Source organism: Myotis myotis, unplaced genomic scaffold, assembly GCF_014108235.1.
Source record: "Myotis myotis isolate mMyoMyo1 unplaced genomic scaffold, mMyoMyo1.p scaffold_m19_p_11, whole genome shotgun sequence".
Taxonomy (NCBI): Eukaryota; Metazoa; Chordata; class Mammalia; order Chiroptera; family Vespertilionidae; genus Myotis; species Myotis myotis.
In genome coordinates this window covers 51,759,223-51,777,395 of record NW_023416315.1, presented here as the reverse complement: position 1 = coordinate 51,777,395, position 18,173 = coordinate 51,759,223, and the positions used below count along the sequence as shown (strand labels likewise).

General features: G+C 41.1%; 1 protein-coding gene across 3 annotated transcripts in view; it reads right to left on the bottom strand.

Annotated features, from left to right (window-relative positions):
- Window positions 1-1,228: 1,228 nt before the first annotated feature.
- TRPV5 (transient receptor potential cation channel subfamily V member 5) overlaps window positions 1,229-18,173 on the bottom strand; it is a 31,129-nt gene continuing 14,184 nt past the window's right edge. For 2 of the 3 annotated variants that reach the window (XM_036328487.1, XM_036328488.1), the window contains 7 exons: window positions 15,990-16,076; window positions 15,815-15,891; window positions 15,433-15,598; window positions 15,162-15,228; window positions 13,036-13,304; window positions 3,723-3,829; window positions 1,229-2,992 (listed from right to left, as the gene is read on the bottom strand). In XM_036328487.1, the coding sequence (XP_036184380.1) occupies window positions 2,704-2,992; window positions 3,723-3,829; window positions 13,036-13,304; window positions 15,162-15,228; window positions 15,433-15,598; window positions 15,815-15,891; window positions 15,990-16,076 (1,062 nt within the window). In that variant the 3' untranslated portion in view covers window positions 1,229-2,703. The remainder of the gene's footprint in view (window positions 2,993-3,722; window positions 3,830-13,035; window positions 13,305-15,161; window positions 15,229-15,432; window positions 15,599-15,814; window positions 15,892-15,989; window positions 16,077-18,173) is intronic. The other variant, XM_036328489.1, reaches the window with a different exon arrangement.

Here is an 18,173-nt window from a genome sequence, read left to right as displayed (position 1 = left end):
TAAATTGAAGATAAGGGGTTGGGAATCACAAACGTGTGCGTGCTAATGCACTCTACGAGGTGGATGGGACTGCCCAGGTGGTGGGAAAAACAGAGCCTATGGACAGAAAATATTGAAGGGGTTGGTGAAGAGAAGCAGACAGGGTGGTATAGTATGTGGCTGTGGATATGCTGAGAGGTTGCCTATAATCTGACAGATGCTAGAGAAAGTTCAAGCAAGACTGAGTATTTCAGTGGATTTAACTACAGTTAGATAGATAACCTTGATGAGAGTGATATCAGTAGCATGGAGAGGTAAGGTCACATCACAATGGATTGAGGAAACTGTGTAAGGTCAGTGGAAAATGGAGTCTTCTCTTAAGAAATTTGGCCCTGAAGAGAAAGAGAGAGAAAAAAGTGAGGCAGTCATAGCTAAAAGGCGGTGGTGAGGTGGAGGTGCAACTTGTTTGAAGATGGAAAAGAATAAAGCATTGTTATTTGCTGACTAGAACTAGTAGGGAGGGAGGGGTTGAAGATACACACGTGAGAACATTAGAGAAAAAAGTGATAGGCACAGATGACAGCAGAGACAGAAAGAAAACAATCTCAAACACAGGTGGGAATATAGCTGTCAACAGGGGAGGACATACTTCCAAGGTAAAAGAAAATACAAGCGATCATGGTGACTGACTGAACACTTTAAGAACCCATGCCACCTGTGTACCCTCCATTTGTGTGCGTGTGTGCATGCGTGCTCGCTCATGTGACCCTCACCATCCCATACTATTCTGTGCTTTGAATGAGTATCTGGGTGAACCTGTCTATGGTTTCACAAATTCTACATATCTCTTTGCTGTTATAGACCATAGTCCTCTTACAAGCTATTATGGTTTTTTGGTGAGGGAGAAGATGGGGCTAGGGTGAGAAGTAAAGGGCTGGAGTCAAGAGGGAGGCTACACCTGAGTTCCTATAATGAGCACCCTGACACCCAGTTATCAATGTCCTTCCTGAAGAGGGATGGCCCCTCTTCTATTATTGTCATCCACCCAACAACTCAGCAAAGGGGCGAAGGGAGTTGGGGATGGCAGGAGACTTAGCTGGGAGCTACCTCTAGTCACAAGGATGGTCAACTGCTAATGAGCTACCAGAGGGACAGACTAGGGACAATCCCATAAAAGAAATGTTTGGGCCATTCAAGCATTGAGGCATTACTTGACACACATACTTAAAAACACACACCATGATGCAAACAAGATACAAACACTTTACACTCTGAGCCTCAAAAATCAAGGAACTCAGAAACAAAGACAAAAAATCAACACAATTGAAACATAGGCAAAGGACTTCAATACACATTTCTAAAAAAAAAAAAAATAGATTTACAGATAGTCAACAAGCACACAAAAAGGTATTCAATGTCATTAGGCATTAAGGAAACGCAAACCAAAATTACAATAAGATACCACTTCACATCTATTAGGATGCCTACTCTCAATAACAACAACAGCAATAACAACACAAAAAGTAACAAGTATTGATGAGGATGTGGAGAAATTGGAACACTGTACGTATATTGCTGGAGGAAATGTAAAATAGCACATCCACTGAGGAAAAGAATATGGCAGTTTCTCAAAACATTAGGCAAAGATTACAGTAAGATCCAGCAACTCCACTTGTAGGTGTGTGCCCAAAGGAATTGAAACCAGGGACTTAGATAATTGTACACTAATATTTGTAACAGTATTACTCATAATAGTCAAAAGGTGGAAACAACCCAAATGTCCAACCATGATGAATCGATAAACATAATTTGTATATGCACACAATTAAATTATTTAGTCTTTAAAAAGAATGAAATTCTTATACATGCTACAACATGAATGAACCTTGAAAGCATTATGCTAAGTGAAATACATCAGATACAATAGAACTAATTGTATGATTTCACTTTTATGAGGTGCCTAGAGTAGTCAAATTTATAAAAGAAAGTAGAACATTAATTATCAGGGGCTCTAGGGAGCAGATAATGGGGAATTAATGTTGAATAGGTATAAGAGTTTCACCTTAAGATGATGAAAAATTTCTATAAATAAATACTGGTGATAGTTGAACAACAATGTAAATATAATTAATGCCATGGAATTGTATACCTAAAAATGATTAAAGTGATCATTTTATGTGTATATTACCACAATAAATTTAAAAAAATAAAGCAAGGATGAAGAACCTTTTTTCTCACAGTCTTCTAGTTGGGGTTTGGTTGCTATGTGGGGAGAGAGCCCTTCAGGGCTATAGGAAAAAGGGAAGAGCCACAACCTCAGGGCCATGCCTGCCTTTTCCCACATTCAGCATGTGGATCCAGGCAGGCTACACAGCTTACTACTTTCCAGTACCTTCAAGAAGCAAAGAGATGATCCAGACATTATTAGTCTAGCATCCCTATTTCATGTCTTTGATGGCCAAGCCCAACTTTGCTAAAAACAAAAGCAAAACCTTCTTTTCTTAAGATGTAGGGCTTTCAGAAGATGTGTCGGACAACACTTGCCTATTGCCCATCTCCAGAAATGCTTAGATGAAGTTTGAGACACGACCTTCAAATATTATTCTGTACATCCGCTCCCATTATTAACAGCATGGAAGTTAGATACTTGTATAGGAAAGTGCCTCTCTCCCTGCTTCCCACCCAGGCCACCTGGAGCTATGTCCAGAGCAACAGGAGTTCTAATCATAAATACATATTTTCCTCTCCATCACCCTCACCAAGCTCCAGTCCAAGATTCAAGTGTCCCAGGGTGTTGCGACGAAGGATCTCCCAACCCCGGTGACTGCTGCTGCGGGATGTGGTCCGGGACAGGGAGGGCGTTGGGAGGGTCAGAGAGCCTCTGGCTCGAGTCCCATTTTCAACCACAGAGAGATGTTTCTCAGAAAGATGTTCATCCTCCCTATCTGAGGACTTGAAAGCTTCCACATAGCGAAGCATTCGCAAAGTATTTTGATCATGGAGGCTCTCGATTCTGAGGGGAAAAGGGAAAGCACTCAGTTGAGGTGGGCAGAGATGGGCTGTGGGGAGGAACAGAGGTGAATGGGGCACATGTAGGAGACTGGACCAAGAGGAAAGGGGAAGGTAAGGAGCAGAGGTGAAATAAGAAGAGCACCCAGGGTCAAGTGAAGGAAAGTGCAATAGAATGAAGGACTAACTGGGGTAGAGACCAAGGAGGTCTTGAACTCAGGATTTGAGTGTGAGTATGATGGTGGGGAATATGGGTGAATATGAAAGAGAAAAAAGCCAATTAATAAAAAATTATATCATAAAAATGAGGTAAAATTCAGGACATAAATAAGAGGAGAGAAGAGACAGGTTAGGAGCTAAGAATAGAGTATGAAGGAGGTTAGCTTTAGGCAAGAACATACTAGAATGGGGGGTCATCTGGGAATAAGATTATAACAAGTTGGGTAGCCCATCTCCACATCCAAGCATAGATACATACATGTAGTTTTTCACATGTTACTGCCCTGATGGACACATAGCCTGGCATCAGCTATCATCATTCTTTCTACCCTCCTCGGCTCCAGCCTCCTCCCTCAAACTGGCTAATGCAGGGTCACTGTATAGAGTGATGACTTCTCCCTAAGGTCTAATGGGGATCTCAAGAATGGAGAGGAGGGTGATAAATGTGGAACTGGTCACCCTTGTTCCCATGGCATCACACACATTTCAGTTCACGCATATACATTGTCACTCACCGCAGGAACCAGCGGTCCCCTAGCCCGTACTTGTACCCACAGATCCCAGAGCGAGGCCACAGGAAGCGAGGCATCTTTCTCTCCAGCATCACGGTGGTGGCCACAACCTGGACAGGGGGAGAGGTAGAGGAAGAACTCAGAAGGAGCCATGTGGTTCAAAGAACACAGACAGAGAACCCAAGGGCAACTACGGAATAGAGACAGCAGATATCAATGGAGATGACAGTCATTGATCCTTCCCCTCACCTGTGCCAGGCACCATGCTATCTGCTTTACTCCTAATTCATCAGAAAAGGACAAGAATATTTTATGAGTGCTTTGAATAAAACAGTGACCCTTACATTACTATTCAGATTCATGAAAAGTGACTCACTCCAAAGTAATTTCATTTGCTCTTTCATAGGAAAGCCATAGACCAATGATCCTGATTTAAATAAAATTATTAAATAGAATCTCTATGATCTTGAGGATTAAGTAAGGTTGCTAGTGCTCAGGGAACTTGTAGCAAATATCCTAACAAGGAAGAGAGTAGGTTAATGATGGCACACTTAGCAGGGAAAATTCTAGTGGCATGTCACATGTTCTGTACTTTGCCCAGCCTTCATTAATTACTTAAATGAAACAGAAGAAAAACTTATCAAATATACCCGTGACACAAAATAGGGAGGGATATGTAATTTGCAAGGTGACAGAAGCAATATAAAAATGATCTCACCAGACAGGAATGCTGGGCAGAAACCAATAACATAAAACTTAAGGAAACCAAATATAAGGTTCTTTATTTATGTTTAAGACTCAAGTGTCTGTGTAAGTACAGGAAAACAGTGACAGAGCTTAGCGAAGTAAGTTGGGTAACAGAAATGTGGGGTTCTAGTTGATCATAAACTCAATTTTAGGTGCTATTCATGGTTTATTGTCCAAAGCAAGGAAGGGCATGCCCACTCTTCATGCTGCATTCCTCTGATTATATCAGGACCATCCCAGTTTTGAAAGGCCCATGATCTATTAGGGCATGAACAGGAGCATGCAGCCAGGATGGATTGGGGCCAAGAAGCTTCATTAATTGAAATGACTGCCAATCCTTTAAAATGCCCAGTTCTCCATTTTCCATTCTTACACCCTGTGTCTTTCTAGTACTCTACACTTCTCTTTTTTTAAAAACAAAATATATATATATATTTTATTGATTTTTTACAGAGAGGAAAGGAGAAAGATAGAGAGTTAGAAACATCGATGAGAGAGAAACATCGATCAGCTGCCTCCTGCACACCCCCCACTGGGGATGTGCCCACAACCAAGGTACATGCCCTTGACCGGAATCAAACCTGGGACCTTTCAGTCCTCAGGCCGACGCTCTATCCACTGAGCCAAACCGGTCCCGGCTGCACTTCTCTTGACCTTCTCTCAGTTTCCTAGTTGTACCAAGTTCCATCCAAACTCAGGACTTTCAATCATTCCATTCCCTCTCCCTGGATAGCTTTTCTTCCTCTTTATCTTGAAAAGGACACTTTTTGTTTTCTTTGCGCTATCTTTGAAACCCCCACCTTCTCTGGTAACAGGGCCCATCTTTCATTTAGATAATCTCTCCTCCTCTACCCCCACTTCATCAATTGGAGACTTGTCTGCATACAGTTCTGGTTGATTAGTCTGTTCTCCCCAGACTCCTCTTCCATTACCACCACCACCACTATCCAGTCCTATAACTCAGACTTGTTGCAATGAGATAGAACTCAGACTGGGTTCACTGGAGGGAAGATGCTCTTTTAAAGGCACATTTCACAGCATCAGGATACAACATGAATGGGGCCCTTGGCATTGTGCTATGAAGTACACTTGCTCATTCCTTTGGGAGTTTACAGCTTCCCTTAGAAAAGCTGGACAACAGTGAACAGAACAGAAAAGCTGGTATAGTGCCTGAAACGATCTGGGCTCCAACCAGACATACCTAAATTTAGTTTAATTCTTTAAACTTTTTATTTATGGAGGCCAACACAAACTCCTCCCACTGCCTTTCTTAAGTCTATTTAAGTTTGATTTTCTGTCCTGTAGCCAAGAGTCCTGATAGATTCAAATCCTAATCTTTATCCTTCTTCCTTATTCTTCTTAACTGGTTAATTCTTACCCATGTTTAGGGCTCCTCTTAAATGTCACTCCATCAGAAAAGCCTTTCCTAACTTTCCTGTCAGACTCCCCTGTTGCACCCTGCTCATAGCATCTTCTACTTCTCTGTGACACTTTTACTACAATTGTACAGCTTCCTGCGAAGTCATTTGTTTGATGTCTGTCTTTCCAAGCTCATGGAAGGTCCATGAGGACACAACTTGTATCGGTGTGTTCGTGCTTGTATCCCCCAGCTCCTGGACACTTCCCAACTCATAATTATTATCTAAACAATTATTATAAAATGAATGAAAAGTTTGAGGGATTAACTAATAGCTGTATTCAAATATTTGAACAGTGCTCATAGGGAAGGGTGTGTTCTGCATTATACAAGAAGACTTGGGCCAAAGAATGGAATTATAGAAAAATGTGTTTCAGCTTAATGTAACATGGGCTTTTCTAATAACAAAAAAAAACACTTAAAATGTGAAATAAGCTTGCCTCCTCCCAATCACTGCCCAAATCCACATGATAATAAGATCCCAATCAGCATTGAAAAAGATATTGAATGACTCTCTGGCCAATAAATGATTATACAATGGATAGAAACTCAACTAGAAGACCACTAAAGGAATTTCCAACTCTAAAATTTTATTAGCCTATCATGATATAAAAAAAAACAGAACAGCCCTGCCAGTGTGGCTCCGTGGTTAAGCATTGACCTATGAACCACAAGGTCATGGTTCTATTCCAAGTCTGGGCTCATGCCCAGGTTGTGGGCTCAATCCCTGTGGGGACATGATAAGGCAGCTGATCATGTCTCTCTCTCATCAATGTTCTATTTCTCTCTCCCACTCCCTTCCTCTCTGAAATCAATAAAAATATATTTTAAAAACAGATCATAGAGAAACAGGGAGTTATAGAAGATAAGGTCCAAATTAAAAACTAGGGTATAGGAGATCCAAGATGGCTACCAATGGGATGGCAAGCTGTAAGATAGTGTGTGAGTTAGAGAACGAAAGGAAGGTGTATGGATGTGCAGGGAGCATCTATATTTGTGAGTGAGGGACAGCTATATTCCAAGGAATTGTTGGGGACTGCCAGATGGGGCTCCCCTGGATTGGCAGCCTCTACTGCTGCTGAAATCTCTTCCAGAGTGGCTGGCTCTGCCACAGAGACAACACCATCTTAAAGGGAAGAGTGGCAGTGATCTGAAGCCCAGCCTTACCTTCAACTGGGCAGACTTCAGTTACTTCCCAGGACCCTACAACCACAACCCCCAGGAACAAGCTGCCTCAGCTGCAAACCCAGAAACACCAAAACTCTAGTCTCTCTGACCATGAGTGCCAAGAAAGTCTGTCCAGGAGGAGACAAAGCGGTGTGAATACATAGATGAGCCCTGTGCCTTCTTATAGAGAAGATAGAAGGAACAGCTGAATCGATTACATCCACCCAGAATTGGCAAATTAAATACAGCTGGTGAGGCAATCTGTGGATGTAAAGGTCAGATATCATCTAGGGAAAGTCAATGCAAGACAGAGAGCTACATAACCAGACATCCAGAGGGGAGCGATCATGGGGAGACATAGAAACAGCCTGCATATGAAAGAACAGGAGGAATCACCATAAAATAAACAAAATGGAGGCAAGCAATATGTCAGAGAAAGAATTCAGAGCAATGGTCATAAGGTGGCTGAAAAGGATGGAAGACAAATTCAACAACATGTGTAAGAACCAAGAGGAAATGAAGAAGAACCAAGAAGAAATGAAAAAAATGACATTGCTGCAATAAAGAACTCAATAGAAAGCATCAATAGTAGACTGAAAGAAGCAGAGGACCACATCAGTGAGCTAGAAGACAAGGTAGGAAAAAATACCCAAGCAGAGCAGTATCTAGAAGAAAAAAAAAAAAAACAAAAAACCTTAAAAAACAGGAGGAGAGCCTAAGGGAACTGTGGGACAAAAGGAAACTAATAACATCCACATAATAGGTGTGCCAGAAGGAGAGGAAACTGAGCAAGGAATATAAAACCTGTTTGAAGAAATAATGACAGAAAACTTACCTGATATAAAGAAGAAAAAACTCACATAAGTCCAAAAAGCTCACAGAGTCCCAAAAGACCAACACCAAGACACATCATAATTAAATTGTCAAAAACCAAGGACAAAGAATCTTAAAGGCTGCCAGAGAGAGACAGAAAGTTACCTACAAAGGAACCCCCATCAGACTAGTGACTGATTTCTCAACAGAAACACATCAGGCCAGAAGGGAATAAAATGAAATATACAAAGTCATGCAAAGGAAGGGTCTTAATCCAAGAATACTGTACCCAGTAAGGCTATCAATCAAAATTGAGGGTGAAATTAGGAGCTTCACAGACAGAAAAGGACTAAGGGAGTTTATTACCACCAAACCAGCAATGCAAGAAATGCTAAAGGGTCTGCTGTAAAAAGAAAAAATAGGAAGGGAAGAAGGAACACAGGCATAAAGAATAAAAATGGCAACAAACAAGTACCTATCAGTAATAACTTTAAATATAAATGGATTAAATGCCCCAATCAAAAGACATAGGGTAGCTGAATGGATAAGAAAGCATGACCCATATATCTGCTGTCTACAGAAAACCCACCTCAGACAAAAGGACTTACACAGACTGATGGTAAAGGGATGGAAAAAGGTTTTTCAGGCAAATGGAAATGAAAAAACAGCTGGGATAGCAATACTTATATCTGACAAATTAGACCTCAAAGTGAAGGCCATAACAAGAGATAAAGAAGGCCACATCATAATACTAAAGGGAGAACTCCAACAAGAAGAAATAACTTGGGGGATGGGGGGGGGGGTTATGTGGGGATAAGGACACATATGTAATAATTAATAAAAAAATTTTAAAAAATTAAAAAATAAAATAAAATAAAGAAGAAATAACTCTGGTAAACATATACATACACACCCAATACAGGAGCACCCAAATACATAAAAAAACTTCTGGAGGATATCAAGGGAGAGATTGACAGCAATACAGTCATAGTAGGGGACTTTAATACCGCACTAACACCACTGGACAAATCCTCTAAACAAAAAATCATCAAAGAAACATCAATCCTAAATGACTCACTAGATCAGATGGAATTAATTGACATCTTCATAACATTTCACCCCATAGCCACAGAATATACATTCTTCTCAAGTGCACATGGGTCATTTTCAAAGATAGACCACATATTGGGACACAGGCAAAGTCTCTTCAAATTCAAGAAAATAGAAATCATATCAAGCATCTTCTCAGATCACAATGGCATAAAACTAGAATTCAACTACAATAAAAACAATGGAAAATATCAAACACCTGGAGGCTAAATAGCATGCTATTAAACAATGATTGGGTTACCAAAGAGATCAAAGAAGAAATAAAAAGCATCATGGCAACAAATGACAATGAAAACATAACAATCCAAAATCTATGGGACAGTAAAAGCAGTCTTGAGAGGGAAGTTCATAGCTCTACAGGCCTATCTCAAAAAAACAAGAAACAATGGTAATAAATGATCTAACCATACAACTCAAAGAGTTAGAAAGAGAGCAACAAGAAGAGCCCAGGGTAAGCAGAAGGAAGGAAATAATAAAGATCAGAGTGGAGATAAATGACATAAAAACAACAACAAAAATACAAAAGATCAACAAAACCAAGAGCTAGTTCTTTGAAAGGATTAACAAGATTGATGAACCTCTAGCCAAGCTCACCAAGAAGCAAAGAGAGAGGATCCAAATAAACAAAATCAGAAATGAAAGAGGTGAAGTAACAACCGATCCCACAGAAATACAAACGATTATGAAAAAAATACTATGAACAACTCTATTCCAACAAAATGGACAACCTAGATAAAATGGACATATTCTTAGAAAAATACAAGCTCCAAAAACTCAATCAGGAAGAAACAAAAAATCCTGAATAGGCTGATAACTACCAAAGAAATTGAAGCAGCGATCAAAAATCTCCCAGCAAACAAAAGCCCCCGTCCAGACGGCTTTACAGGGGAGTTCTACCAAGCATTCAGAGAAGAACTAAACCTATCATCCTCAGACTATTCCAAAAAAATTCAAGAGGAAGGCACACTTCCAAGTTCTGTCTATGAAGCCAGTATTACCCTAATCCCAAAAACCAGATAAAGACACCACAAAAAAAGAGAACTACTGGCCAATATCCTTGATGAACATAGATGCTAAAATCCTAAACACAATTCTAGCAAATCAGATTCAGCATTACATTAGAAAGATCATACACCATGACCAAGAGGGATTTATTCCGGGGATGCAAGTATGGTACAATATTCGCAAGTCAACAAATGTGATACATCACATAAACAAACTGAGAGACAAAAATCACAATCATATCAATTGATGCAGAAAAAGCATGACAAAATCTAACACCTTTTCTTGATAAAAACTCTCAGCAAAGTGGGAATAGTGGAATCATACCTCAACATAATAAAGCCTTATATGACAAACCTACAGCCAATATCATACTCAATGGGCAAAAACTAAATTCATTTCCCCTAAGAACAGGAACAAGACACGAGTGCCCACTTTCACCACTCCTGTTCAATATAGTACTGGAAGTGCTAGCCATAGTGATCAGACAAGAAGAAGAAATAAAAGGCATCCAAATTGGAAAAGAAGAAGTAAAACTGTCCTTATTCACAGATGACATGATACTATACATAGAAAACCCCAAAGACTCCATCAAAAAAACTACTAGACCTAATAAATGAATTTGGAAATGTAGCAGGATACAAAATTAACACCCAGAAATCTGTGGTCTTTTTACACACCAATAATGAACTCACCGAAAGGGAAATGAAAAAAAAATCTCATTTACCATTGGACCAAAAAACTTAAGATACCTAGGAATAAATTTAACTAAGAATGTAAAAGACTTGTACTAAGAAAATTTCAGGACATTGAAAAAAGAGATTGAGGAAGACATAAACAAATGGAAGAACATACCATGTTCATGGATTGGTAGAATCAGTATCATTAAAATGTCCATATCACCCAGAGCAATCTGCAGATTCAATGTAATCCCCATTAAAATACCAACAGCATATTTCAAAGATCTAGAACAAACTCTCCAAACATTCATCTGGAATAAAAAAAAAAGACCCCAAATAGCCACAGCAATCCTGAGAAAGAAGAACAAAGTTGGAGGAATCACATTACCAGATATCAAGCTATATTACCAAGCCATGGTTCTCAAAACTGCCTGGTACTGGCACAAGAACAGACATATAGACCAATGGAACAGAACAGAGGACCCAGAAATTGACCCAAGCCATTATGCTCAATTAATATTTGACAAAGGAGACAAGAGCATATAATGGAGTCAAAACAGTCTCTTTAATAAATGGTGCTAGGAAATTTGGTCAGACACATGCAAAAAAAATGAAACTAGATCACCAACTTACACCATACACAAAAACAAACTCAAAATGGCTAAAGGAGTTGAATGTAAGATAGGAAACCATATAAATTCTACAAGATTCCATAGGCAGCAAAATACCAGACATATGTCGTAGCAATATCTTTACAGACACAGCTCCTAGGGCAATGAAGACTAAGGAGGAAATAAACAAATGGGACTACATCAAAATAAAAAGCTTCTGCACAGCAAAAGAAACCATCAACAAAACAAGAAAGCAACAAGTACTGCATGGGAGAACATATTTGCCAATGCTATTTCAGATAAGGGTTTAATCTCCAAAATTTACAGAGAACTCATACAACTTAACAAAAGGAAGATAAACGATCCAATCAAAAAATGGTCAAAAGATCTAAATAGACACTTTTTGAAAGAAGACATACAGAAGGCCCAGAAACATATGAAAACATGCTCAAAGTCACTAATCATCTAAGAGATGCAAATCAAAACAACAATGAGATGCCACCTCACACCTGTTAGAATGGCTATCATCAACAAATCAACAGACGATACGTGCTGGCAAAGATGTGGAGAAAAAGGAACCCTCCTGCACTGCTGGTGGGAATGCAGACTGGTGCGGCCACTGTGAAAGACAGGATAGAGTTTCCTCAAAAAGTTAAAAATGAAACTCCCATTTGATCTAGTAATCCCACTTCTAGAACTATATCCCAAGAAATCAGAAACACCAATCAGAAAGGATATATGCACCCCTATGTTCATAGCAGCACAATTTATAATAGCTAAGATTTGGAAACAGTCTAAGTGCCCATCAGCAGATGAGTGGATTAAAAAACTGTGGTACATCTACACAATGGAATACTATGCCACTATAAAAAAGAAGGAACTTTTACCATTTGTAACAACATGGATGGAAATAGAGAGCATTATGCTAAGAGAAATAAGCCAGTTGGAGTAAGATAAATATCACATGATCGCCCTAACTGGTTTGGCTCAGTGGATAGAGCGTCAACCTGCGGACTCAAAGGTCCCAGGTTCGATTCTGGTCGAGGGCATGTACCTTGGTTGCGGGCACGTCCCCAGTGGGGAGTGTGCAGGAGGCAGCTGATCGATGTTTCTCTCATCGATGTTTCTGGCTCTCTATCCCTCGCCCTTCCTCTCTGTAGAAAACCAATAAATATATTTAAAAAAAAAATATCACATGATCTCAAATGTGGGATATAATGATCAAAATAATTTGATGAACAAGAACAGATCGATCTATAGACAAATGGTGGTGGTGGGGTGTTAGAGAGCAACCAAAGGACTTGTATGCATGCATATTAACATAACCAATGGACACAGACACTGGGGCAGTGGGGGCTTGCCCTGGGTGAGAATGGCTGGGGGGGGGGGGGCGGTGGTGTCAATTTGGGATAAAGGAGACATATGTAAAACTTTAGACAATAAAAAATTCTAAAATTATCAGAAAAAAAATAAATAAAAACTAGGATATATAAGAACAAGACTGTTTCTAGTTCTCCCTGGACTCAAAGATGATGGCTGAATCTACTTTTCCCTTGTGATCAATATCTTCAGATCTTGGGTGTTGATCCTACCCATTGCTACCATTTTACCCTTCTTTGTCTCCTAGATCTATCCAAATGTATCTCTGTTGAGGTGACAGCCCCACTGGGTTTTTTATGACTCTCCTAAGAGTCATCCACCATAACGTAACACTCTGATTTTTCCCCTTACCCCCTGCTCCTTAGTAAGACTAACACTAGTAAACTTACCTGAGCCCTCCAGAGCTCATCCCGCTCTTGAGCCACTCGCCAGTGAGTGTCACCCATCATGGCTATGAACAGGTTGAGCATAAGTAGTGTGGCGATGATGGCAAAGGCCGCATAGGTGATGTGGTATATGAAAGGCAAATCCACGTCATAGTTGGCAGGGCCATCGATGAGGGTGAGGAAAAGCTCAAAGGTCGTGAACAGTGATGTGGGGTAGTTATAGAATTCCCCTAGCTTTTTTGGGTCCTCTGTCTGGAAAATGATAAAGAACGCTGCTCCGCCCAAGAAAAAGGCATAGAGATGGAAGAAAAGAGAATGATCACAATAAGCATTCATTCTACTTCCAACATATATCTCCGTACACTTACATGCACCTATACCAACTTACACACCTATAAATATAGGTGTGTGAATGTATGCATGTAAGTTACATTTTACCTGTGGACCTGGCTAATCCTGAGACATCCTATGCCAAGTTCATCGCTCTGGATAATGTTAATATTCAGCCATTTAGCATACACACACACACACACACACACACACACACACACTAATAGCCCTGCACACGAATCCGTGCGCCTGGCCACTCTGTGCCTGCTGCCCAGAGGTTCTCCGCGGCCCAGAGGCCCATCCATGGCTGGGCATGGAACGCTTGCCTCATCGCCGGGGCAACGACGCAAGCATTCTGCGCCCTGGCCTAGCCAGAGGCCCATTTGCCACTGGAAAATGCAAAGACTTCCATCCCTGTTATCAGGAACTCTGATAAAGGGCTTCCTTCCTCTTTCTCTGCCAGCTTTCACCCCTGTGCCTCTGCCACCAGCCCCTCTGTCACACTATCCTTCACCCCCTCCACCCTCTGGCCGCCCAGACTTGACCTTGCCTGGGAGTCAGGGGCCACTTGACTCTGCTCAGCTCGCCAGTTTCTTCTCTTCTTATGCAAGCATTCTGTGCCCTGGCAGGGCCAGAGGCCCTTCTGTGGCCAGGCACAGAACGCTTGCCTCGTCGCCGTGGCGACAAAGCAAGCATTTTGCCAGGCCACTCACACTGCCCACTCTCAGCGGCCGCCCCCCCAGGACTGGGGGACTCCGGCGGAGCTGAGAGGACTGGGTGCCGCCATCTTGTGGCTATGGATGCCACCATCTTTATGACAGAGTAGTTGCTAATTTGCATATTATCATTTTATTAGATAGGATATATACATATATTTTAGTTTTAACCTTTTATAGTTCAGCTGCTGGTGCAGTTTTTTGGTCTACTGGTTTATAGGATCCCCATTTAATAGGGAATTCCTAAGACAGGAATAGTGCCCTTTGTACTGAGCCCTGATCTTTGAGAATTGGGGGGTTCCTCAAATATCATCTAGAACATCCCATTGTCTTATGGATGCTCAGTTGAGGACATTGAAGACTGGATTAGAGTTGTTGCCTTTGGCTCTTCCTTCCTCTTTCTGCCTAAAAACTTTCTTCTACTCATTTGCTTTCCCTGTCCCTCCCCCTGTCTGCCAGTTTCATGCTGTGATCCTTTCTCTCCTTCCTGGCATTCTCCCACTGCACCCAGGGCCTTTGGTAAGCACCTGCTTGCCTCTCTCTGCCCAGTCTTTCTTCACAACTCTGTCTGTTTTCCTCTCTCATTCTTCAAACTCTCCAAACATTTTTTGTACCTCCTTTTGAGAATTCTTTCTCTTTTTTTCAACTTTGACCACACATAGAAAAAAAAGCACATTATGTGTTATTGAATGCTTTATGTTTCTTCTATAGTGTACATATAGACGGCTTACATACTGCACTGTCTCTGCCTACATCATTTTCTGAAATCCACATGTGGCCAGTCTTTCCTGTTTAATGTCCCTCTCACTACAAAGCCCTTTTTCTACATGTCCTTTAAGGATCTTGCAGAGTGGGTAGTCAACATGAATGTTATTGGCTCAGAAAGTCAGAGCACATGGGTTTACCTTCTAGGCCAACCTGAATGACCTTGGTTCTATGGGTGTCAGTGTGTATTTTGACTCACTTTCCACTTGGGAGGGGGAGTAAATGGGAGTGCAAACAAGAACTGAGAGCAAGAGTGAGAGAGAATATTCTGAAGAATTGGATCCAATTATCTAGTGGGGGAAGGAGTAGTGCTCTTACCTGAGGCAAATCCCAGAATAACCACAACCATCAGCCAGCAGAAACGCAGTAAGTCTCCAAAAATCATCTACAGAAAACAGAGAAGGGGAGAGAGGGTGGAGTGATTCTTTTCCCATTTGCCTCTCAGCAGTTATCGCTAATTGATCAGGAGGTCCCTGGAGTTCCACCAGATCCACTCTGAGCAGCATTTTTCTTTTGGCTCCCACCCTCTCCCTCTGTCTGGGAAGGTCCCATGGATGAAGCCAGAGGAAACTTTGGGGAAAGCACTGACCTTCTGAATCATGATGCTGAAAGGACCCAACATCTGGAATCCTCGGGCAAAGTATATAACGCTGCACCAGCCCAGTACCAGACCGAGGGACATGGGCACCACCTCCCCTCTGGTGTTGGAGAGCCTCATCACCATGGTCACCAGCACTAGGGAGGCAGAGGTGATGCTGGGGGGGAGAGCAGAGAGCAGGAAGTGAGAGGAAGGCTGGATATTCTAGGTCCTCTCCAACATAGCCATGGCTTGGGTGGTACCTACACACTTAGACTTAATCTTTATATCTGAAACACACATATAGGAAAAGTAAGCTGAGGTCTAGGTCCCAGAGAGACCTGGAGCAATTCTGGTGAGGGAAGACATGGGGCTGGAAGGAAGGGACACTCACATGATGACATGGAATGGCCCACCAAGGACAGTCTGTCCAAAATAGCGAGAGACACCAACCCTGAAGATGTCTGGGATCTGGGAAGAGGCCAGTAAAACAAAAAGACCATGGAGACTGCAGTTCAGTCTGGGGTCTCAGGTAGATGGCCTTGGCCTGGACCCCATGTGTACCTCACCTCTAGGATCAGCATGATTAGAGCCCCGACGACGGTCACCAGCTCCCCCACCAGCCGGATTTTATCCTGTTCAGTTACATAGGCCTCCTATGAGGGAAAATTCAGGATGAGAAATGCTTTCTGATGAATTGAAACTCAAATCCTTTTGGGCAAGTGGTCTAATGTAAGGGTGGAGAACCTTAGGCCCACAGGTTGCATAAAGTCCATGAAATCATTTGGTCTGACCCTGCCAAGGCATTAAGGGTGAATTAATTAAATGTTTGACCAAATATAGCAGGCTAATTTTTTTATACCAGGCTAATTTTTAAGTTGATAATTTTGTATGGCCCACAAATGATGTTATAAATATCCAAATGGTCCTTGGCAGAAAAACGGTTCCACACCCCTGGTCTAAAGTAACTAAGGTCTATCCAAAATGAAGAAAAGATCACCTTTCTACACCACCACACCCAGGATGGTTTTGTCATTGTGGCTAACTCTGTGACCAGGACATTAGTCTGTGTATCCATATGTTGCTTATGCTGATAACTTGAGTAATTCCCTAGCAAGTCATCTTTTATACGTATGTTATGAGTGGTAATTTATGATATATGTACCGAAGGGCTGTGATCACATTTCAGAGCATCAAGTTTAGAAAGTTATTGTAACAGGAAGAGGTATTAGTGGCTTGGAATGGTTTCAGCTATGCGGAAATTCCAGCTTTTCCAATCCCATTGTGGTTCCTGGCAGGTAGAAGAGACTATAAACATATCACAGAATTCAGTTTCCCGGGTGGAGTCAGAACCCACTAACTCTAGCACAACCTCGACTCAGTCACTAGACTTTCCTGATCTTGAGGTTTCGCATCTGAAAAATGGAAACTCTGATGCTTACCTCCCCAGGGTTACTGTGAAGTTGGAATTAGATGATGTATTTGGTTGTACTTCATAATCTATAAAATAGTATAGATATATTTATCATGGTTTTATTAGGACTTGGCAATAGAGAAAAGAGCAGGCAAGGTGCTAGAGACACTATGGATTTTAGTTCTGAGGAAGGGCCCCTGTCTTGTCCCGAGCAGTAGGTGTAGAAAGTATAGTCCTATGTTCAAGATAAAAATAAGACCATCCTTTTTGGATGCATATTACATCAGAGTGAGCCTTTGCAACATTATACAGAGATAGTGATGGAGCTCTACCATAATGATCTTTAACTTTTTTGAAGTTCTGAGCACATCTGAGAATATCATAAAGACTACAGACCCTCCTTCCAGAAAACAGTTCATACATATGCAGTCCCCACATAAATTTAGACAAATAATTTTAACACATTCAAGTACCCTTTAAACTTTTGAGAACTCTGTTCTCCATAGTCACATCTCTGAATAGTGTAACCAAGTTAGGAGTTGAGGGGCCCTGGAGTCAGTGCGAAAGTTGATGATATCAACTGGAGAGGATATGATTGCTCATGACACATAAGGAAAGCTAAGTAACTTTACTTTGCTAATAAACTGGAACCTCTTAGCATCTCGCTGCAGGCTACTTTGGTGGTGCACTCACTGGTACAATAAGAGGCATAGCTTTTGAAACAGGAAGAGATGTCATATGGTAGGAGGTGATCTATGGTATAAAAAAAGTACCCACCAAGTGCCTCATGGCTCAGAATGTGTAGAACAGAGCAAAAGAAGCCAAGGAGATAGCCTTTAAGCGTAGGGCCAGACTGACCAGCAGATGGTTGAAATGTTGAAACTACATCATATGGGGCCAAGAAAGACTGGGAAAAGAGTTGGTATCTGTGCCTGCTGAACAGTGTGATCTAACAACCCGTGACTAGATTTTAGTTACATTTTTGTTGTTTAAAGAATTGATGATCTGTAAAATTCTCTGACATTTATCTGTCTTGAGAAACTAGTTAATTGTATTTTATCATATAATGGGAAATTTCCTTTTCCTTTGTTTTCAAGGAAGCTCAGAGTTCTCTCTTCATCCTCAGCTCTAGAAACTATTTTGAATACCCTCTTCTCTGTCCTGAAATTCAGTTAATGGGCTTTGTTCTTTATCTTAATGTTCCCATGGCATCTTGTAAAACATGCCAACTCCTTTTGAGATCAGGTAGAAAGTAATAGGATAAATAAGTATGTTAACTATAGAAACAAAATAGCACTAAATATAAAAATAACTGCATCAATGTCATATACATGTCCGT